The sequence below is a fragment of the Acomys russatus genome, chromosome 9 (assembly GCF_903995435.1).
Source record: "Acomys russatus chromosome 9, mAcoRus1.1, whole genome shotgun sequence".
Taxonomy (NCBI): Eukaryota; Metazoa; Chordata; class Mammalia; order Rodentia; family Muridae; genus Acomys; species Acomys russatus.
This window is the reverse complement of record NC_067145.1, coordinates 1,235,445-1,258,414: the sequence shown is the minus strand read 5'-3', so window position 1 is coordinate 1,258,414 and position 22,970 is coordinate 1,235,445. Positions and strand designations below refer to the sequence as shown.

At 42.7% G+C, this 22,970-nt stretch overlaps 1 protein-coding gene and 1 pseudogene across 1 annotated transcript in view; one reads left to right on the top strand and one right to left on the bottom strand.

Annotated features, from left to right (window-relative positions):
* C7 (complement C7) overlaps positions 1 to 12,267 on the top strand; it is a 62,758-nt gene extending 50,491 nt beyond the window's left edge. Inside the window, exons 16-18 of the mRNA XM_051150920.1 lie at positions 5,226 to 5,322; positions 10,201 to 10,388; positions 11,934 to 12,267. Coding sequence (XP_051006877.1) covers positions 5,226 to 5,322; positions 10,201 to 10,388; positions 11,934 to 12,115 — 467 coding nt within the window. The 3' untranslated portion in view covers positions 12,116 to 12,267. The remainder of the gene's footprint in view (positions 1 to 5,225; positions 5,323 to 10,200; positions 10,389 to 11,933) is intronic.
* On the bottom strand, positions 8,445 to 8,566 carry LOC127194104 (uncharacterized; annotated as a pseudogene).
* Positions 12,268 to 22,970: the final 10,703 nt, after the last annotated feature.

The following is a 22,970-nucleotide window of genomic DNA, read 5'->3' as shown; positions in this document are numbered from 1 at the left end:
CTCTACCCATCTCCATAATGTCTATAGAGAAATGTGCTTTGATTTAGCATTCATAATTAAAATATTTTACTAAGGAACAACAAATTCTAGCAGTGTAAGGAATCCTTATACACCACTGGTGGGAATGTAAATTAGCCCTGTCACTGTGGAAACCAATTTAAAGATGCCCCAAACAAACAACCAACCAAAATTAGAACTACCATATAACCCAGTGATATCACACACCTGATGAAATCTTAAGTCATCATAGGACAAAAATACCTGCACATTTATTACAACACTTACAATAGCCATAGATTCCTACCAACAGATGAATGGATAAAGACAATGTGATATAACATGCACAAGACCTGTACGAGATCAAACCAGAAAAATAACCCTCGCTTGCATGGAGGAGGAAGTCATGAAGCCCCCTTGCTAACTGAGGAGCTAGATAATTGATGGCTGCTGTGTAAGGAGTCACTTTTCTTCAGCAATGCAGCCTCTGGGAGTAGATGGCTAAACATCCATGCAAATTTAGGCAGTCAACTCACTGGGTTGAAAAAAAAAGAGCATATTAAGTTGGGAAGGAGTTGGTGTGTGTGTGGGAGGATAGAGGAAGAATTCAAAGGAGGAGCGAATGAGGTGTAAGAGTGATACTTTAAAAATATTAATATTAAATACAAATTTAAAAATCAGGACAGAAAGAAAATGTAGTAAATGTACACAGTGGAGCTTTATCAGCCACAAAGAGAAGCAAAACTGTATCTTTTGAAAGAAAAGGGATGGAGCTGTGGATTATAATATAAGCAGAATAAGACAAACGCATGCTGTTCTCTCATAGGACAATCAATGCTTAAAAAATACGCACAGGAGGCCTGGCAATGTAGCTCAGCAGGGAGGAGCAGTCTATACAAGCCTGATGACTTGATTTTGAACCCAAGTTAAAAGCCAGATACAGTAAAACAACAAACCTGCCACCGAAAACCAGGTGGAAGGAGTGAACTTACTCCTGAAAGTGGCCCTCTGAGCACATACACACACAGTGACACGTATGTACCTGTGCATACATACATGAAGAAAAAGCAACAGTACTGAATATATATGATATTAAAGTAGATGACTACTTAGAGTCAAGACGGGCACCAGCAAGAGGAAGAGGAAGGAATAAGGGAGAAGGAGTAATAGGGAACTTAATAAGCACGGTATAATGATGTGCATGATAAAGATATCATAATGAAATCTATTATTTTATAAGCTATATCAGTTACCTTTTTGTTACCTTGATAAAACACCATGACCCAAAGCAATTTACAGAAGAAAGAGTTTATTTTGTTCCAGAGAGTGAATCCATAATGGTTTGGAGGTGTGGGGTCCTGTGACAGGAGCTGGAAACTGGGTGACTACTTCACAACGGTACCCAGGAAACAGTGTGAACAGAGGTGGAGCCAGGCTAAAGCTTAAAGCCCACATCCGGTGATGTACTTTCTCCAGCAACACCGTGCCTCTTAAAGGTCCAATCACCTTTTCAGACAGTGCCAGCAATTGCTCAAATACTTGAGCTTATGGGGCATACTTTAAGTCAAACCATAGTATATACTAATAAAAAATAGAAACCATTTTACTTTGGAATAATTTTAGATATCAGAAAAGTTTCACCAACCAAGGACAATACATGCACTAAACATTGAACCACTACCCAGATCTAGCCAATGGACAGGCCACTCTCCACAGCTGAGTGGAGAGCAGGGACTGACTGCCATGAACTCTGGTGCCCCATATTTGACCACTTCCTCTTAGTGGGGGCACTCAGAGAAAGGATAAGCAGGCTACCAAGATGAGATGTATGGGATAACCATTGAGATGTAACAAGAATAAATTAATAAAAAAATTATTTTGAAAAAAAAAAAAACCAAGATGAGATGTGATAGCCTATGTTCATATAGTGGGGGAGGAGGTCCCCCGTGGACACAGACACAGAGGAGGGGAATAGGCTGAAAACAGGATGGAGGGTGGATTGGGAAGATACAAGGGATGGGATAACAATTGAGATGTAATGTGAATAAATTAACTAAATAAAAAACATGCAAAATATTGATTCTACACAGTCTTATCTATCTTTACTTTTTGCATAAATTGGCATAACTTAGTTGATGAAAACAAAGATACTACCAGTGGCCGCCCACACCTGTTGTCTTAGTTACTGTTCTATTGCTGTGAAGAGACATCACGACCAAAGCTACTCTTATGAGAGAATTTAGCTGGGGGCTTGCTAACAGTTTTGGAGGGTTAGTCCATTATTGTCATGACGGGGAGTTTAGCAGCAGGCAGGCATGGTGCAGAGGTAGCTGAGAGCGTTACAGCCTGACCCACAGGTGGCAGCAAAGTCAGGTGCTGGGTCTGGTGAAGGCTTTTGAAACCTCAAAGGCCACCCACACACCTCCTCCAACAAGGATGCCTGTCCCAATCCTTCCAAACAGTTTAAATGGGGTCTAAGCATGCAAATATATGAGCCATGGTGTGTGTGTGTGTGTGTGTGTGTGTGTGTGTGTGTGTGTGTGTGTGTGTGTGTGTGTGTGTGTGTGTGTGTGTGTGTGTTCTCCTTCAGGTTACTGCACCTGCCGTCCTAGTGATCTGAGGATCTGGAAACAGGAAGATCTCAACTTTGAGACCAACCTGAGCTATATTATAAGATCCCATCTCAAAAGCAAGGAAAACATCAAAACAAAACAGATTGAGAAAGTACTATTACGAGGATACTATCAACTAGCTTGTTATTTAGACACCACGTTTCTCCCGTTGCCTTCTGCCTTACATGTGGAGTGCCACTGCATCATGGTGAAGTCCTGAGAGATTTTTACTGAGAGATCTAGTTATGGAAGGCAATGCCTCATATTGATGCCATTTCCCCATTTTCCCATCAATTTCTCATGGGATTTTATTATATTGTCTAACTTGCTTACATTCTCCACAGTAAAGGATGTATATATTTTATAATATTTACTTATAAACTCATGCCCTTAGGCCATTAAGAAGGCTCAGTGTGTAAAGACTCTTGCTGCCAAGTTTGATGACATAAGTTTGATCCCTCAGGACCTGCCCAGTGGACGCTGTCTTCTGACCTCTATGTGTGCCACATACATGTACACACTAAATAAATAAATGCAGTTAAATATGACAAAGCATGCTCTTCTATTAAAACTATCTTTATAGTATACTAAATGATTATCCAATTTTTTCCTTTTTTATTTAATTAATTTATTCAGATTACATCTCAATTGTTATCCCATCCCTTGTAGCCTCCCAATCCTCCCTCCATCCCGCTTTCACCCTATTCCCCTCTCCTATGTCTGTGACCATGGGGGACCTCCTCCCCCACTATATGATCATAGGCTATCAAGTCTTCTTTTTGGTAGCCTGCTTATCCTTTCTCTGAATGCCACTAGATGATTATCCAATTTTATGCCCAGAAGTTTGATACAAATGATTTTCATTAAAATGAAGCTAGCAGAAAGTGGGGGAGGAGGGGAAGAGTGTTTTAGACTTCATATGGCCATCCGGCAGAGCCCCACTTCCTATCGAAATTCAACGAATGATTTACTTAAAAAGAGTTTCTAGGCACAAAATAGTGGATAGAATGTTTTTAATGTAAGCACCTCCAGACACAAGCACACTGTTGAGGGGAGACCACCTGGACATTTGCATGTGAGAGACTCTAGCTCTCTTTGGATACCAGGAAATTCTCCAATGCAAGTTTCTATTAAAAATAGTTTTATTTGCTTATTTTGTGTATGTGGGTGTTTTGTCTGCGTGTATATATGTGCATCACAAGGATGGCTGGTACCCACAAAAGCTGGAAGAGGACACCAGGTTCCATGGAATGGGAGTTTCAGACAGTTGTGAGCTGCCATGAGGGGCTAGGATTCAAATCTGGATTCTCTGGAAAAGCAGCAAATGCTTGGAACCACTGAGCCATCGCTCCAGTACTCTTAAGTTCTTCCATGGCTTTATGACCCATGGCTGGCTCCTGGAAAAATGGAGTCCAAAACAACAAACAGTTTACACAGACTGGCCTCATGAAAGGGAGCCTGTTTTGCTGGCCATGGGTTCAGACAAATGTAAGCTTAATCCTGCACAGGACATTTTGTAAAATATCTGAGTTAGCATCAATTTCCGAACGTTTTTGACCTTAGGTATTTCATCTCTTATGTAGGCTCTTGTTAGCAGGGATCAAATAGCAAAATGTGTAAACAGTACATGATTCATTAAACATGCCTAGGAAATGGTGTCTTTTTATAGAGTGTTCCTCTGTGGAATGCTTTAGAACTTTATACTATATATTACATATATATATATAATGAGTACATATACATATATATGCATATTTATATATTACAAATATACCTATATATTTGTTTGTTTTGTTTTTTGAGACAGAGTTTCACTGTGTAGTCCTGACTGTCCTAGAACTCACTCTCTAGACCGGGCTGGCCTTGAAGTCACAGAGCTCTCCCTGCTTCTGCCTCCTGAATGCTTGGATTAGAGGTGTACACTGTCACTGCCTGGCTATAATATAAATATTTTTAATTTCTTATTTTCTGAAATTAAAATATAATTGTATAAATTTTCCCCTTCCCTTTACTCATTCCAGCCTTTCCTGTGCACTCCTTACTTTCTCTCAAATTTATGACATTCTATTTATTTCATTAATTGCTGTGATACACACACACACACACACATACACGCACACACACACACACACATCATAAAAACACAAAACTGAAGAACATAATATACAAGTAAAAGACCAGCGTGGCATGAAAACGCTCTAACAAACAACACGAGACACAAAGACTACAAATATGCCACTGAGTTCATTCGTGTTGACCTCCCACCACTGTGGTTAATATGCCCAGTGAAATGCCATTGGAGAAAATTAAGTTTTTCTTTGCAAGCAGATGTCAACTGGAGATAGCTTCTTGCTTAGAGATGAGAACATACGAGTTTTTTTAAAATTGAAAATAGATTTATCATACAGTGTATTCTGATTATGGTTCTCTTGCCCCGACTCCTCCTATATCCACCCCCTTCTCCCCACCCACACAAATCCACACCTTTTCTTTTAACTATCGGAGATCTTTACAGGTGAGAATCTTACAGATGCTGATTCAGCAAGTTCTATCGTAAAGCAGGGCTTTATCATTCGATCCCCTAATGATCAGATCTCTCGTAAATGTTTCTTTTAGTTGCTACCACTCTACCACCGGCAGCTCCACCTGTATGTCAGCCCTGGGAGAAACTGCAGAACTCAAAATGCGTCTGTAAAATGCCCTATGAGTGCGGGTAAGCTCTGTCTTTGCCACTTACTTTTCTGTTTGATTTTATCCAGGGTAAATGGGATGGCTCTGCAGAGCTTATTGAAGGCATGGCTTACGGAGAGCTAAGAGTCTTTGCATCTTACTCTGCTTCATTGCTGCTGCCTGTTACAGGTCATAGGCTGACAGCTCTGGGTGTTAAATAGGATTCTGGAGGGGCGAGACACGGAAGGGCTGCTCAAACACTGCTTGTTCTATATATAAGTGACAGAACTGTCACCTGAGGATTTAGAGCTTTAGAGGATTAGGCTGAAATTCTCTTGGGACATAAACTTTTTAAAAAGCAATACCAATAGGTAATAGGGCAGCTGCTTTTCTGATGCTAGAAGCTTCCTTTCTACATTTGCATTGTAAGAATGCTCCCTATTTCTGGCCATGGCTTTTATTCCTGCATGCCTGTGTCTGGGTCCTAGCAAGATGTATTTAGTACAGTTAGGTAAGGGATAGTGGAGGCTGGTAATAGTGCATATGTGTATATCCACACCCAGCCCCAAAAAGAGGGAGAAAGAGGGAGAAAGACATGAAATACAACGACTGAGAAGCTACGAGGAGACAGCATCTAAGGAGGAGCAGATTTCCCTTTCGGGACTTGAGAGGCATTACGGGTATAATCCAGAGTTATAAGCACTTCCTTACACCTTCTTCAATGCTTAAAACCTCTTCACTAGTGCTCTTCAGTGGTGGAATCAACCCAAGCTAGAGGATAAAGGTGTTCTGGTATAGTCTTTCCATGCCAGACTTCCAGGAAAATGAGGAGGAATGGAGAAGGATTTGGGAGGACATAGGAGACAGTCAGTGAAAATGGACCGTTTTCATGTTTAAGATTAAGGAGTTAAGTTGGCTCATTTTAAAGAATCAAAACAGCAATTTGCTACATACTTTGAAGTGGCCATGCTCGTCAGAACCCATACCCACTTCCTGAATAACTAATCGATGAAGATGATTACATCTCATGCCTTTTAGTATGCAGAAAATTAGTGAAGGGTACAAATGAAAATTGTCATCAGTCCAGATACATTCTTATTTGGGTATCCCAACTTTGTCTTGTAGGCATTAATTATTTGAATCCAATTCTTTCTCTTTCTAACTTCCCTCCAACCCCCCCCCCCCATCCAGTTTATCCTTAGTCTGTCATTTGTAGGCATAGCATGACTTCTTGTATAATTTCACAGTATTGGAGGCCCACAATAGCATTATAAAGTTTCTGCTTAAAAAAGCCCAACAAACTTTTTATTGATTCTTTGTGAATTTTACATCATGTATCCCAAACCCACTCATCCCCCCTCCATTCTCCACCCTTGCAACCTCCTTCTCAACAGAGAAAAACAAATCTTGTGTGGAAGCTGTAGTGTGCTACAGTGTATTCCTTTTGGTCCACACTTCTTTGCTTGCAAATATTCGTTTTAATGACCTGTTGGTCTGACATGAACCTTCTGAATTCTGCTACGCTATCAATACTTGAAGCTCACCGGGACTCCTCTCAGATATCCTGTTGTTGCCCTGTGTCATGGAGATCCTGTAGTTTTGGACCTGTAGGACTGGCCCTTTCACATACTCTAGCAGTTCATTGATGAAGTAGATGTTGGGGTGGGCCAGTTCAGTGCCCTGGATCTGTGCGTGAGAGGTATCTGAGCTGGTTACCTTGCTGCCTCTTTTGTGCTCATGCGGTCAGGGTTGGCTCACCCACAATCTCCCTCCACTCCACAGCCAGGGCCAGCTCTACCCTGCTGTCAAGGTAAGGTTCAGGATCCACTCTCCTGAATGCTGCAGCCAGTGGACATGACCAGTTCTTCCACTCTTATGATGCCGGGCCCAGCTCTTCTGCTTGCCATAGATGGCAAAGAACGAGGGAAAGGAGGAGGGCATCTCTCCATCATCCCAGCCACCACCCAGCAAATGAGAGGCAGGCTCAATCTCCTGCACTCATGCCCTTGGGGCTGGCTTGCATGCAACCTGCACATCCAGGGCCAGCTCTACTGTGCTGCCTAGGCAAGGTACATGGCCCACTCTGCTGAGTGCTGAGGTGAGGGACAGGGACAGCTCTCCTGCTCAGATGACCCCAGAGCTAGCTCTCTCACCTGCTGAAGGTGGCAAGGGGTGAGGGGAGGGGATGTCTCCCTTGCCTATACTGCTGCATTGCCGCCCATTCTCACACCCTCAGGGCCAGTTCACCTGTGTCTCCACTATCAGAATCAACTCTACTGTGCTGCTCAGGTGAGGTACAGGCCCCACTCTCCAGAGTGCTGAAGATGATGAGGGGCAGGGACAGCCTTCCTAGTTTTGTGACTCCAGGGCCAGGTCTCCCACCTGCTGCAGGTAGTGAGGTGTAAGGGGTGAGGAGGAGGAGGGTATCTCTTTCTCTCTCACACCTCTACAAGGGAGATGAATGATAGGGCCAGTTCTCCCATGATTGTATCCTCAGTCTGCAACTCCCTGCAACTACAGCTGCCTAGGGGCAGGCTGGCTCTCCCACAATGCCTAGGTGAGTGCATGGACCATTTTTGCACAGCCCTCAGATAACAGCATGTCCCAGACCAGAGATGTCCCCCTGGCTTTTGGTGGTCACAGACCCCTACGACTTGAGGACCATGGACACAGATGTGGCCCTCAGTGGCAGCAAAGGCCAGGGCCACAGCATGGTCCTAGGTGGCGTCACTGGCTACTCACATCAAGCTGTTCCTCAGTATGCTTAGTCTCCAGTTCTGCCTCTCTCCATTGTGCCCACATCCTTCTGTGTGTCTTTCTCTTCCATTTCTCTACCACTTACTTGTTCCTCTTAGTGGCACCCAGGGACTCTGAGTGTCTGGGGTCATCTCAGGGTGGTCTCAGGAGTGTTATGCCTCACCTTTATCTTATAGCACCAGCAGGGATCATCTCTTGAATGGTATGGTCCCACCGGGCCTAGTGTTCTTCTTAGGCTAGCTCCCTATCTGGGCCCCATGGCACTAGTCGGGTTGACCTATTGGGCTCACTTCTCACCCTGTCCGTCCGAGTAGCCCCTTGAAAAGGTCATCTGTCTTAGCCCACTCTCGCCAGAAGCTTGTCTTGGCACCACACTGATAGTTATCTCAGGCTCGCTTTCTTTCAGGGAGTGTTAGGCTACTAATCAGCCAGTCACAGGTCAGAACTCTGAGTGTAGCCTTTGTCTTCTCTGCCACCTACTGATGCACATGTGACAGAGCAGCCACACCTGCAATGCCTCTAGGGGCATACCTTTCTGCTTTTTAAACTATTCTAAGATCTCTTCAAAATTTAAATAAACAGAGAAAAATAATGCAAAATAAAAATGTTCTTTTGCTACATAAGCCACTCTAGACAAATTTAGTTCTAGGTCAAAGAGATTTAAAAAATAGCTAAATAAAGTATATGAACATAAAATCTTTCTGACCAGCATATAAAAATATGCTTTGTTGTCTAAGACTTTTGCCTATAACTTTACTTTTCATATCCATAAGTATTCATAAGTGGGATTTTTTTGAGGGGATATGGGTGTTGCGGGGAATTTGAATCAGGTTGAACATACAGGCTGGGCTTGAACTCATTGTGTAGCTGAGACTGGCATTGAACATCTCGCCCTCCTGTTTCTGTCTCCCAAGTTCTGAGATTACGTGTGCCCGTATGTCCAGTTTAGGAAATATTTGTTTTTAAAATTATATTTCTAAATAGCTATATTGTATTTTAGCAACAGTGGTTAAGGAAAAAATCAATAAGATGTTTAATGGAAATATTTATAAATCCTTTGTAAGCACAGGCACTTTTATTGATAGGGAGGAGGGCATTGTGCCAAAGCATAAGTGAGCAAGTCAGAGGACCACTTACTGGAGTTGGCTCTCTTTTCCATCATGTTGGTTCTGGGATCAAACTCACCTCATTAGATTTGGTGGGAAGTGTGGAGAGCCCCCAAGGACTGCACCCTAAGATGGCACCTGGCACGCTGCCAGAGCGGCCTCAGTAAAAGACAAACAGGTCCTTATTTGGGTATAGCCCACTGCCTGCGGTAGTTCCACCTTCGTGGACCTATGAGGATGCGAGACGTGGTGTGAATTGATTGGATGATAGAATGCTTTATTAGTGTGTGACAGGTGTGGTTCAGGGGAGTTGCTTGCATGAAGAGCTTGAATAAACTGCTTGGAGAAGAACTGGTGGTCGCGTCTTTCTTGCTGGCTGAGTGAGGCGTGACAGGGAAGTATCTTCATTTAATGAGAGATCTCACTGGCTACACAGGTATTTTTAAAAAATAACACTGACGTGGCCAGCGGGATGACTGAGTGGCTAGGAGCCCTGGCTGCTCCTCCAGAGGACCTGAGTTTGGTTCTCAGAACCCACACCACGCAGCTCAAAATGGTCTGTAACTCCAGGGCCAGGGGATCCTACTCATCTGGCCTCTGCAGACATCTGAACTCATGTACACACACACACACACACACACAAACAAACCTTAACAATAGCATTGAGAAACTTTCATCTTCACTTGTTTATTTAAGGATTATAGTGAACAATGCTGAATTACAGGCTTGCCAGCTGTTGAGCTGGGGGATCAGCGGTTTCACATGGTCCCTTGAGGGTGTTAGGTCATTGCTGCTTTTCTGTTTCCTTCGGCATCAGTCCATCTGCAGTTGCTGTCAGACCTCACCTTGTCATCCAAATTTCTGCATCTGGCTTGTCCAAGAGGAAGAGAAGCCAGCCCTAGGTCTGGGCTTATAAAAAGGCCAAACACAGTTTTTGCGGGTGTTGGTGGATTGACTACAAGTAGGGTTGTGCGCATGATGTCTTACTTTTGCTCATCTTCCTCAGCTTTGAAGGGAACAACTCTTGTAAATGATCTAGTTAAAATGCCCCTTTTCAGACCCTCCTTGGATGTATGTGCTCAAGATGAGAGAAGCAACAGGATATTGCCTCTGACCATTTGCAAGATGCACGTTCTCCACTGTCGGGGAAGAGCTTACACTCTTGCCGGCAAGGACAGCTGTGCTCTCCCTGCCTCCTCAGAGGAGAAATCCTGTGGTGCATGTCCACCATGGAGCAAGTGTGATGGTAAGGAGCCTTCCATATCTGTAACTGTAAGAGTCTAAGGCAGCGGTGCCAAGAGTTTTAGCTAATGTAGTTTCTAGTTCGTCAGCAGATACTTCAAGATGTCAAATATATCAGATTGGTTTGACAATAAACTGCCCTTTTAGATGAAGTACTTAAGAGAACTGAAATCTATTCCTGATCATCTAAATGTTCATCCAAGCCTCACTAATTCTTATTCTACCTTTATGGTATGCAGGCATGCATACAGGCAAACACCCATGCACATAAAATAAAAATTAAAAAAGTTAAGGGGAAAAGAAGACTTACATAAAAATGCTCTCTAAAAACTGAATCTTTATATTATGCACTTAAAAGTAAGTATCACTGGGCCTATTAGATGGCTCAGAGGGTAAATAAAGATGCTTGTGGCCAAGGCTGACATTCTGTGTTCTGTCCCTGGAATCCACATGCTGGAAGGAGAGAATTGACTTCCTTGGTGTTTTTCTCTGACTTCCACATGTATACCATGATGTTGGAGCATGAGTGTGCACATGTACTTGTGCACACACACACACACACACACACACACATATAAATAATGGAACAAAGCAAAGTTGAAGATTTGAGACAGATACTGCTCTGAGACTAAGGGAACCTGTCCTTGTTATAAGGCAGTTTAAAAAGTCTTAGGCGTTAAAAATACGAGAGACAAACTGATACTTCTTGAAATAATCAGAGGCTTTGATGAGAATAGACAAAGGAGTTACTTTCTCAGATTGTGATTCAGTATCAGCTGAGATACGTGTGAACAGAACTTAGCAATGATCTTCAGCACCACCCATGATTTGGGCTAGGATGCAGGAATGAGCTTCTGCCCTGGGTTTCTTTACGTGTAAATGTGGAAGCTGAACTATGTGGTATATACATGAACCAGCTCCCTCCTTCTCTGTCCTGCACACCTCATGGGGCCTATGTCCCTCATCAGCAGTAGCATGAAGACATGTGTCACTCCAGCAGCATCTGGCTTATGGTTCTGTAGTTTACCTCATTACTCTCCTCCTGTGCGATCTGGGTGATGTGTTGCCATTTCCCAAGTCTCTCCTTGTTTCTGATTAGTTTGTCTTCATAGGACAAACATCTTCTGAATGCCATACTTTCTCTTTCAAAGAACTTTATTCTTTTTTTTTTTCTGTCTCTGAGCTTTGACTCTCCATTCTCTGCTGAAACCTTCTTATTTGGTTTTGGGGAACAAAGAATTATACTTGATTTCTGGCTCACAAAGATGACAGCTCCTATAAGGAAAAAACGGAGAGCTCTTGACTTTGATAGAACTGCCCTATGTGTGTCCAGCCAGTAGAAAGCCTGGCACCAATTTCAAAGCCCATTTATTCTGAGTGAAATAAAATGGCCCTATTTCCTGGTCTTACTGCTCTTCCAGGAGGCAGTTTATTGCATTGCTCAAGGCAGGAGCTCTCTGGTCACCATGCCATTACTTGGGAGGTCATATGCTTTGACCTCCCACCTTCACAACATGCCATTAAGTCTCTCCCTACTTGTTCTTTCCAGCCCAGAACAGCAAATGTATCTGCAGAGAAGCATCGGAGTGCCAGAAGGAAGGGTACAGCATCTGTGTGGAAGTGGATGGCAAGGAGGAGACAATGTCTGAGTGTGAGGCAGGCATCTTAAGATGCAGAGGGCAGAGCATCTCCATCACAGCCATACGGCCTTGCACTGAAGAAGCCCAGTAGGTCCCGGGGGGCCTTGTCCTCTTCATCTGAATCTAGTGAGCGGTGGATGCCAAGTTAACACATCTGTAACTGCTCCGTAGATCACTTTCCCAGCATGAAGGCACATCTCTTCCTCATTCCTCTCCAGTATTTACTTTTCCCTTCTGTGTTCAGCCACCTGTTTTCTCAAACCCCAGTCCAGATTTCCTTCCTTTACAAGTGATGGTATGCGGGCTGGAGAGATGGCTCAGTGGTTGAAAGCACTGTCTGCTCTTCCAAAAGTCCTGAGTTCAATTCCCAGTAGCCACATGGTGGCTTACAACCATCTAGAATGAGATCTGGTGCCCTTTTCTGGTGTGCAGGAATACATGTAGGCAGAACACTGTATGTATAATAAATAAATAAATCTTAAAAAAAAAACCCACAATGATGGCATGAAGAACACTGGTGAACCATGGCATGAGTTATTTGTGAGTTTTTGAAAAAAATGTGTTGGGCTGTCTTTTTTTCTTTTGTCTGTAAAACTACAGGATGGGGACCATGGACGTGTATTCTCCATCCATCCCTAAGTATGACTGACGCAATCCATGGGCCAGTCTACCTCCTCTGAATTGATTAGGAAAACAGAAAGAACATGATTTCCTGATTAGTGAGGTTGACTTTCCTCAGTGAAATCAAACACACACACACACACACACACACACACACACACACACACACACACACACACTGGAAGAAACAGACACATGCAATTATTTCCATCCTGAGTGGTAATGTCACGCTTTGCCCTACTAAGTCATCCCTACATGTGGGATCTTTATTCTTGTCAGAAGATCAATCCACTTAAATGTCAGAGCAGAATTCATCATGCTGTGGTCACAGGACACTGTCTGCCTTCTTGTCTGAGAACAAATATGATTCAGCCTCTTGGGAGGTTTTCCCCAGTATATGTCAAATAACACCGCGAAATGACTCTGCTTTGGAAAGAAACATCAGTTTATGCTTGAGCTATTGAATGATGTACACTGGAGAAATGTCTTCCCTAACATGGTTGCATCCTTAGATTTTCCCAGAAGTATTGGTTTTTCCATTGGTATTTGGTTTATTTCTTATTCATCTTTCACCTAAAACAACAACAACAACAACAACAACAACAACAACAACGTCAACAATCCAGCTGTGGACAGGGAAGTGCGTGGTGCTAATTAGAGTTTAAAATATGTATAAACACTATCTCTGTGTTTTTTCAGGCTTAGCAAGCTTGAAGTTGCTAAGGAGTAGAAAAATGCATTCAAGATCCTGTTAATTTAGAATTTTTGAAGTGTATAGTGTTTGATATGACTGGTCCAGATTTGACTTTTTATGCCATAATTTTCCTTGATGGTTGATGCAGATGTAGTACATAGAACTTGCAGAGGTGGGTTTCACTTATTGAAAACAATCACAGTTAGACATATTAACTGCACTGATTAGTGGATCCCATGGATTTGATGTCTTCCTTGGGCCTACGGATAGGTTTGAAAATGCCGGGTTTGGCTGTTGACCCCCATCATAAGTAGAAGAAAAGGAATCAGGAAAGCTAATCTCAACACCTGCCAGCCTTTCCCTTATTCACCTGTCTAGCCCGGAGTTAAATTTCCACTATTTATAAGGACTTCTAATTTGAAAATACAAATTCTGGAATGCTTTTAGAATTTGAAACCTATTGATGACATGATGGAAAATGTCCACAAGTGGAAAATTTCTACTTCTGATCTCATAGTGACATATCACAATCAAAGTGCTAAAAATGTCCTACAAAATGAGAAATGTAAATGTATTCTGTCTTTAGATTTGGTTCCTGTTCTCCTAAATATCTCTCAATGTATATGCAAATATTCTAAAATCCAAAAATATCTGAAATTGCAAACTCTTTGAGCGAAAACAATTTGGATGAGCACATTTAACCGCTAAGGTATTTGAGAAAGGAGTTTCAACAGCACTGGTGGAGCAGACACAAAGGATTGGTGGTCACTGTGATGGGGGAGGAGTGAATTCTATTTTGTGCCATGTCGTGCCTCTCTCCCAATGCTTAGAACGTTTTTATGCCTAATGACCTTTCCTCAAGTCAGACAGGCACATTAATAGTCACCTACAAAAAAAATCAGAGCTGTTGTAACAGGTCTTCAAGAAGAAAGTTATTTTTGATAATGGCTCACTGAAGATGTTTTGAGAATTTAAAAATAAGCTCTGTATGCAGAATTCTTCGAGGAAAGTGAGAAGGAATTATCTGTGTCATAAGTAAACAGAAGGCAAAGGGAACAAATCCTTTCATCTTTCCTGCCTTCTTTTCGCTGCCTCGGACCGAAGGAAGACTACCTGATTGAGCACAGGATGACATCCCCTAAAAGACTGGGATCAAGGTTGTTTGGATTTTGAGAAGGAGGAAATGGGTGCTTTATCCTTACTACTTTCAGGGTGCCACGTGGGAAACAGATCTTTACTTACCATTTACACAGGCTCTGCAAGTTACCGACGGGAGCAGCCTTGGATGATGTCCTCATAGTGCTGGGAATTACTTATTCCTGTGGTCTCACACAGCTCCTGCTAACCCATCAACACACAAGTGCTTCTCATCAGCGCCCTGGGTTTCCCCAGCCCCATCTAAGCTGCTCCTCATGTATCCTCTCCATCCCGCCTCTCTCCAGGATTCTTGTCCTTACGTCGCATCTGAGGACAGAGCATGAATAGTCAGTCACACGGGGAATGAAGGGGGTATAGGATCGCAAGTAAGAGTGTCTGACGAATGACCCTATAGCTCTGGGGTGTCTTGCTACTACTCAGAGGACTTGATTAAGGGCTCTCCTCTCAGCTGGGCAGACAATGGCAGATTTCAACTCCATATAAAATATGAACTTATCAAATAGTGGAGGACATGCTCAGAGTTATAGGTTCTCAGCACGTGCTTTACCCAGCATTCCCTGAAACGACTTTAGACGTGTCTGCATAGAAATCATTGCTACTTTCCCCTCAGGTTCAGATGTTTCGATCCTATTGCTTATCATTCCACATATTTTTTTCTATTTAAACCCAACTTTTTTTTTTCTTTCTGGTTTTTCGAGACAGGGTTTCTCTGTGTAGCCCTGGCTGTCCTGGATTCACTTTGTAGACCAGGCTGGCCTCAAACTCACAGCGATCCACCTGCCTCTGCCTCCCGAGTGCTGGGATTAAGGGCATGTGCCACCACGCCCGGCTTCAACCCAACATTTTTATATTCACATCCATCAGTCTTCTGTATTAGTCATTGTCCCACTATTATGACAAAATACTTGAGACAATTCTTTTATTGGGGGAAAAGTTTATTATGGTTGTGCAGGTTGCAGTCCCAAATGGACTGATTCCATAGATTTGAGCTTTAGGTGAAGGCATCACATGACTGCAGGAGCATGAGGGAGACCCAAACCACACATCCCAGTAGCCATGATGCAAAAGAAAAAGTGGGAGAAACCAGAGTCTTTTATTTTCCTTTGAAGATACATCTTCAGTGGACCTCCTGCCAGGCTTCAGTTATCAATAGCACCACTTCTTGAAAATGGCCAAACTGTAGCACCCACCTTATATACATTTGTGTTATTTGTGAGGGCAGGGTCATAGCTAGCAAATGGCATGACAAATTTGAAGGTGAGATAAAACACTGCAACCTCTGATAAATGAAGTGAGTGTCTCAGCTCAGGCATATTCACTATTCATTCTCTTCAGATAGAGGAGTAGATGGAAAAGAAAACGGAAGGAGAGTAAATGAAGGAGAGAGAGGATAGGAAAGAGGAGGTAAGAAAGGGAGAGGGGAAGAAGAGGCAAAGAGGGAGAGGGAGGAGCAAGAGGGAAAGAGTGAACCATTCAAAAATTTTATTTAATGCCTTTACAGGCTGACCACAACCCACTCCCTCCTCTCTTCCCAGTCCCACCCTTGCATCCCCTTCCACCATTCCCTCTCCCCTTCTACTCAGGGAAGGGAGGTCCCCATGGGCACCAACCCACCCTGGCACATCAAGTCACAGCTGCACTGAGCACTCCCTCTACCACTGAGGCCAAACAAGCAGTCCAGCTAAGGAAAAGGGGTCCAAAGGGAGGCAACAGAGTCAGGGACAATACCCGTTCTAATTGTTTTTTTTTTTTTTTTTTTTTTTTTTTTAAGATTTATTTATTATGTACACAGTATGCATCAGATCACATTATAGATGGTTGTGAGCCACCATGTGGTTGCTGGGAATTGAACTCAGGACCTCTGGAAGAGCAGTCAGTGTTCTTAACCGCTGAGCCATCTCTCCAGCCCCACCTGTTCTAATTGTTATAGTACCCACATGAAGATCAAGCTGCACATCTGGTACATATGTGTAGGGAGTCTAGGTCTAGCTCATGCATGTTCTTTGGTTAGAGAGAGAATCATTTAAGAACAAGATTAGAAACACTGTCACTATATCCCTGTCACTGACCAGTCCACAGAGACTTTTCTTCACTATGGGCTGGTTAAAGGTATTTGATACTTGTGTTGGAAACAGAATGGCCTGATTGCTTTCAGAATACAAAGCCAGAAAGCTACTTCAGTAGGAGGCAATTTCCCTTAACACCGAGAAACCAGAGAGGTTTATGGCTGCCTTTCAATTACCCTGGCCTTTCAGGCAGTTTGCACATTTGGGAACAGGAAAGCTGATGGCACGACAGGAGTTCCTGCTGTGACAACCACAGACCTACAGTTTATCTTTTTTATTTGTTCCTGTCAGGCTCTGAAGGTAAAGCTCCAGATTTACACTCAAAACATGAGTTCCATTAAAATATTTGTTTCTTTAGCCTAGGGTTGAGGAGGCCAGAAAAAGAGGCCGTTATTGTCTCTGAGGGGGTGGGCTGGAGTAAGAACGTGGGCAGGAAAAGACAGTGGATTCTGGTGGAGGATTGTCCCTTGTTTTGTTCTGACATCACTGTGATTTCCACACTTTTTGGTGAGAGGACACTTGTGATGAATTCCATAGGAAAGGCCTTAGACACAAATGCAAGTCATGATTGTCAAGAAAGAGGAGAATTTCTGGGGAAAATCTGCATAATGAAATACACACTCGAAGGTCCCCTACCTAGTAACAGGTCAGATAAGGGAGCTGGGAAGACAAAGAAAGCAAGGCCAGTTTTGTCAATAGCAAAATAGAATTTTCCCATGAAAGAAAGATTTGGCCTGAGTGTCTCAAGAGAAAGTGACTAACAAGGATTAATGTTATTATACCAAATACAACCAAAGCACATTGTGACACTATTGAGACCACTGACCAGATCTCTGTGTCTTTTCTAAATAGATGACACCAAGAACACCTCTTGCCAGGAGTGATATAAAAACATACCCAGACCCACTAATGTGACTTTTGTGGCTGAATAAGTTTAACAGCTTAGACAGGATGACAACGAGACTTCGAAAACACCAAATGTCCTAATGGCTTAACAGATGTGGTATAGAGATCTGCTAATGGAACAGAGAAATGCACATTTGAGGAGACGTAGATGCACTCCAGCTTGGCTAGGCAGTGTCCAGTGCCGAGCACACCGAGTATATATGCAAAATATCCTGTTTCCAAAACTGCCCCAGTTTTAACAGCTAATTAGCAGAAGGCCTTGAGTGCTTAGTCTGCAATTGGCTCTTCCATCTCCTACTCTTTCACCATATTGCTGGCCTATTGATGAGTAGGAATGGCTGCTTGCTATGGGGCTGCTGTTCTGTAGCACTAGCATAGACAGAAGTGAGAATGTCTTTTCTTTTTCTCTTATGGAAAGCATTTCACTCCTAATTTTCCTCCCTCTTCTCTTTTTCTCTTTCTCTGTTTTCTTTTTTGAGGTGGGTTCTCACTAGGTAGTTCAGGCTGGCCTGAAACTGACACTTCCTTCTGCTTCTCATCGCTTGCACACTTCCTTTCTGTCTTGAAATACAGGCCGGGGATTTCCTCTCAGGGCTCTGAAGATGGTGGGGGTTGAAGGATGAGAAAGTTTTTTGTTGTGAGTTGTGGTAGTGAAGGGGGTTTAGAAAGGGAGCAGTGACATTTCTGAGGCTTAGACATAGAAACAAGCCAAAGTCCTGAAGCAGATGATCTTGGGATGATGCTTTATCTGCAGACGACACTCCTGCTTTAAGTCTACGAGGCAATCAAAATGGAAAATTCCTTTGCTAGATGGGAAATTATTATTTTTTTATTTTATTAATTTATTCAGATTACAACTCAATTGTTATACTATTGCTTGTATCCTCCCGTTTCTCCCTCCCTCCTGCTTTTACCCTATTCCCCTCCTCCTCTAGGTCTATGACCGAAGGGGACCTCCTCCCCCTCTATATGGTCATAGACTATCAAGTCTCATCTTGGTAGCCTGATTATTCTTTCTTTGAGTGCCCCCAGGCCTCCCCACCCAGAGGAGGTGGTCAAACATTGGGCACCAGATTTCATGTCAGAGTGAGTCCCCACTCTCCACATAACTGTGGAGAATGTCCTGACCATTGGCTAGATGAGAGTAGGACTTATAATTCAGAAATTGTGTTCAGAAAAAAGGGAGATTTGGTCAGTCCAGGCTGTGATAACAAAACATTGTGGACTGAGTGGTTTAACTGAGGGCTTCTTAAAGATTTTTCTACTTCTAAGTCCCTTTTCACCAACTATATATTTTATTTTTACATAAAATAAGCATAGCAGCCAAACATTTACTGATGATAAAGCACAAAGAACTTTATCTTAAAATAAGTTTTGGGTATACATATGATTTTATCATTTGTTAAAGAAGAAAGTAAGTGATGCAAAGACACCTGAGTTGGTAAAGTACTTGTGAAAGTGAAAGAGAATTTTTAATTAGCATTAAAGCAACCAGAACAGCAGAGCTCTCTAACTCATAAGTGCAGGTCGGCTGGTATGCTAGCCCAAGGTCCCAGATGATAAGTCACAAAGAATGCGGAGCTAGGAGACAAAGGCCTATTGAGTGTTCCAGGGACCGGCTGGCCATAAAAGATAGGGAGGATACACAAGGACAAATTCCTGAGAGAAACAGGTACCGGACATGTTTGAGTGAGTAATGAGCCAAGACCCCTCATCCGATCTTATGGTGTTTGCTTAATCCCCCCTTGAGGCCCGCACACAATGTTCCAGGTTTGAGTTTAACCAGATGTGTTGTTAGCTCAGATAAACATCTACCCTCGGGTTCCGAGAAAAACAGGAACCAAGGACTGTTCTCGTGCGATTAAGTCTGACCTTACCCCAGACCTGCGTACTCAATTTGCTGATGTTCAAATGTTTGAAACAACCAATCATGTGTGGCTGCGCCAAAACTTCCCTCTCCCCCCGACCTTTGACCATATAAACCCTAAGCTCCTGGGCTTCTGGGTCCACCCCTCTGTCTCCTGCATGAGATACGTGTCGACCCAGAGCTCCGCCAATAAACTGCCTCATGTGTTTACAGCAAGATGGTCATTTGTGTGTCTTTGGGTGTGCGCCATCCCAAGGCTTGAGTGAGGGTCTCCCTTCGGGAGTCTTTCAAAAGCATGGGGACCTGAGCTTGATCCCCCAGTGCCTATATCAGAAGCATGGTGTGGTGATGTGTGCTTGTGAGCCCAGTGGTCGAGAAGCAACGGCAGGCATACTGGGAAGACAGAGACATCTGTTGGGGCTTGTTGGCCATCATGACTGATGAGTCCCAGGTGCCAGCCAAAGATTCTGTATCAAATAAGTAAACAAAAAAGGCAGTCCCAGAGGCACAGCACGCAAGGTTGGCCTCTGATCTTTTCAAGCGCATGTATATGCATACACTCCCCCCAAAAAGACAAAGGTAAAATTTCATACTAACAAGATGGATGTATATGTTTATTTTTATGGAGAGAATAAATGCCGGCTGGTTTAATACTGCAAGGTATGAGACATTTTCGACACTTTTCAAAGTTAACCAATACTTTGCTTTTATAATGATGAAGCTGAGGATGTTGCCTTGCACAAATATGTAGTACAAATTGGGAGAAGTATATTTAGAATTTCAGAAATTGTTTGAAGTTTTGTCTTAATTTTGAACCCATTACTGATTTTTAAAAAATAAAATGCAACAACTCGAACAGCAATTTTGAAAATCAAATATTCTAACACAATCCAATCTGAAGACATATGACTTGATGCATGCTGCAGAATGACAGAAGAAAATAATGCAAGCTTTGCTTTCTGTAATTAAACCATTTTGTTTCTATTAGAGCAGAGATTTTGTATGCACGATAAAAAGCTATAATCAATAACACAAAATAAAGAGTATTGAACCTGAACTGAGGTGTTTCCACCAAGCACTGCTGTCATGTCACATGTACTACATAGAATGGCTGCTGAATGTTTAGAAATAAGAGCTGCTAGGAACACCCTGGATGCATTACATGTTTGATTTTGAGTTGACTTTTGGTCATTATGCATTTTATTGTTGCCAATTTTTTCAGGACTGCCACATTTAGCTGCAGAAGTCCAAATGCAGTTGTAACCCATGGTTAAGTTTCTGCGGTTTCCACAGAATCATCTTTCTCTGTTCAGAAGCTAGAAAACTCAAGATCAAGTCTTTCAGGTGTCTGTTGAAGATGACTTCCTACTTTGCACATGGCTACCATCTCATGGCACCCTCACACAGAGAAAGAGAGAGCTCAGTTTCCTCTTTTTATGTGGGCACTAATCCCATCACAATATACTGTTTCATTTCAGCAACCAGGTTTTAGCTTGAATATTTGGTTCTACTGAAGAGGACCGATGGTGGTATGCCATTAGTTCTCAACCTTCCTAATGCTATGACACTTTAACACAGTCCTCATGTTGTGGTGACACCCAACATAAAATTATTTTCATTGCTACTTTATTATTGTAGTTTTGCTACTGTTATGAATTATAATGTAAATATTTGTGTTTTCTGCTGGTCTTATGTGAACCCCTATGAAAGGGTAGATTGACCTCCCCCAACTGGGGTTGTGGCCCACAGATTGGGAACTTTTATGCTATACCAATGAGAGGTGCCATTTATTACTACCCTCCTCCACTGCTCAGCCAGTATCCTTTTGTCTGTTTCAAGCATCTAAACTGGTAGTGGTTCTTCATGTTCTGAGGATGAACATTTATTGAAGAAATCTGGCAATTACTAACCATTTCCATATTAGGTTAAGGCTTCTCACTGACCTTAATCACAGGATGTGTTCATATCAAGTGACATCCAAAGAGACTTCCCACATTCCAGACATGTTCTTTGAAGACCACCCTTGGGCAGTACTTAGCCTGCTTTGGCCCAGGGAATCAGAATCAATCACAATGTCCTACATCACACCATCTTTTACAGACCTTTGCAACCTGATGGATGACTGCTATCCTTTGAGGTAGGGTAGTGAAAATGTTTTGCTGTTCTTTCCAGATGAAGGGAAGATGCTTTGGATGGTCTTTATTAATTGGTCTGGAGAGAAACACATTTTTTTTAGATCAATAGCTGCACGCTAGATGCCGGAGGGTTTGCTAATTTGTTCAAACAATGAAATCGCATCTGGTGTGGCAGCCAGCTTCGGTTAGAGTCATCACTCCATTAAGGTATTGATGGGCAAAATAGACGAATTAAATGGAGATGTGGAGGCAGTCAGAACCTTCTGTCTTTGAAGTCCTTGATCTTGGATCAACTTCAGCAGCCCCCCTCCCAGGAACGCAACATTGTTTTGGGATTAATATTTTACTAGATTGAATAAATTCTATTACTTCCTAATTGGAGTTTCCCACTGTAATAGATTTGACTCTCCAAGTCTGAGAAGCTATATGGAGCTTCTGCCAGCTTCCATATATATTACCCACTCTGGACTGGCAAGATAGACACAGGGCACATTCAGGACCATCACCAATGGATGTGGGTCAAAATTCCATTGATTGCTTGACCTTCACAACTGCCTGGCTCAGAAGGCCTAAGTCATGTTTTGTGTCTCCTGTATCTAGTACCATTGTATAGCCGGCATGCAGCTGTCTCAGAAGTGACCTCTTCTTTCTGTGGTTACCCCAGGTAAAAGGCTGCAGGCAGCCGGGAAAGAGCCAATTTCAATGATCAGCAATGCATTAGGGATCTAATCTCCCCTTCATTAGTGATTCTAGGTCTATAAACTAAGTTTGGGAACTGAAGGAGGAGCCAGGATGCTGCTTTTTTATTTTTCAGGTTTGAGTTTTAGTCACTTGACCCAGAACTTCTCTGCTTATACAAGTCAAGAGTCAAACAAGCATCCAGTTGATTTCATCTCATTCATCAGGGGCCAGAGACTAGATGGTTGCTTTGATTCTGCTTCCCAACAGGATAATCACACATACATTTAGTGCTGGCCTTGTCTGACATCTGCTTCCTTGGTGTCTGATAATTTCTGTTACATTGTGGTCTCTTAACTCAATGGATTCTCTTCCCAATGAAAGATATTTGCAAAGAATAGTGATCATTGCTCTCTTCCATGATACTGGCTCCTCCCAGTCTGGATGAATAGAGCTTTAATGATAAATTCATTCTAACATTCCAATCTTTCTAAACTTTTCACTTTTACGCTAAACCAAAGTGAATCGGGCATTTTCAATTTATTCATTATGGTTTTAATTCATGTTTAGCCAACCAATTGAAATGTTGAACTCTCTCTTATTCCCTGAGCATCTGATGCCCGCTCAGTAAATACGTATCATCTGGTGCCTCACATTTGACCATGTCCCCTGGAGGGGGAGACCTGGTGGCACTCAGAGGAAGGACAGCAGGTTGCCAAGAAGAGACTTGATACCCTGTGAGTATATACATGGGGAGGAGGTCCCCCTCAGTCACAGTCATAGGGGAGGGGAGTAAGGGGAAAGTAAGAGGGAGGGAGGAA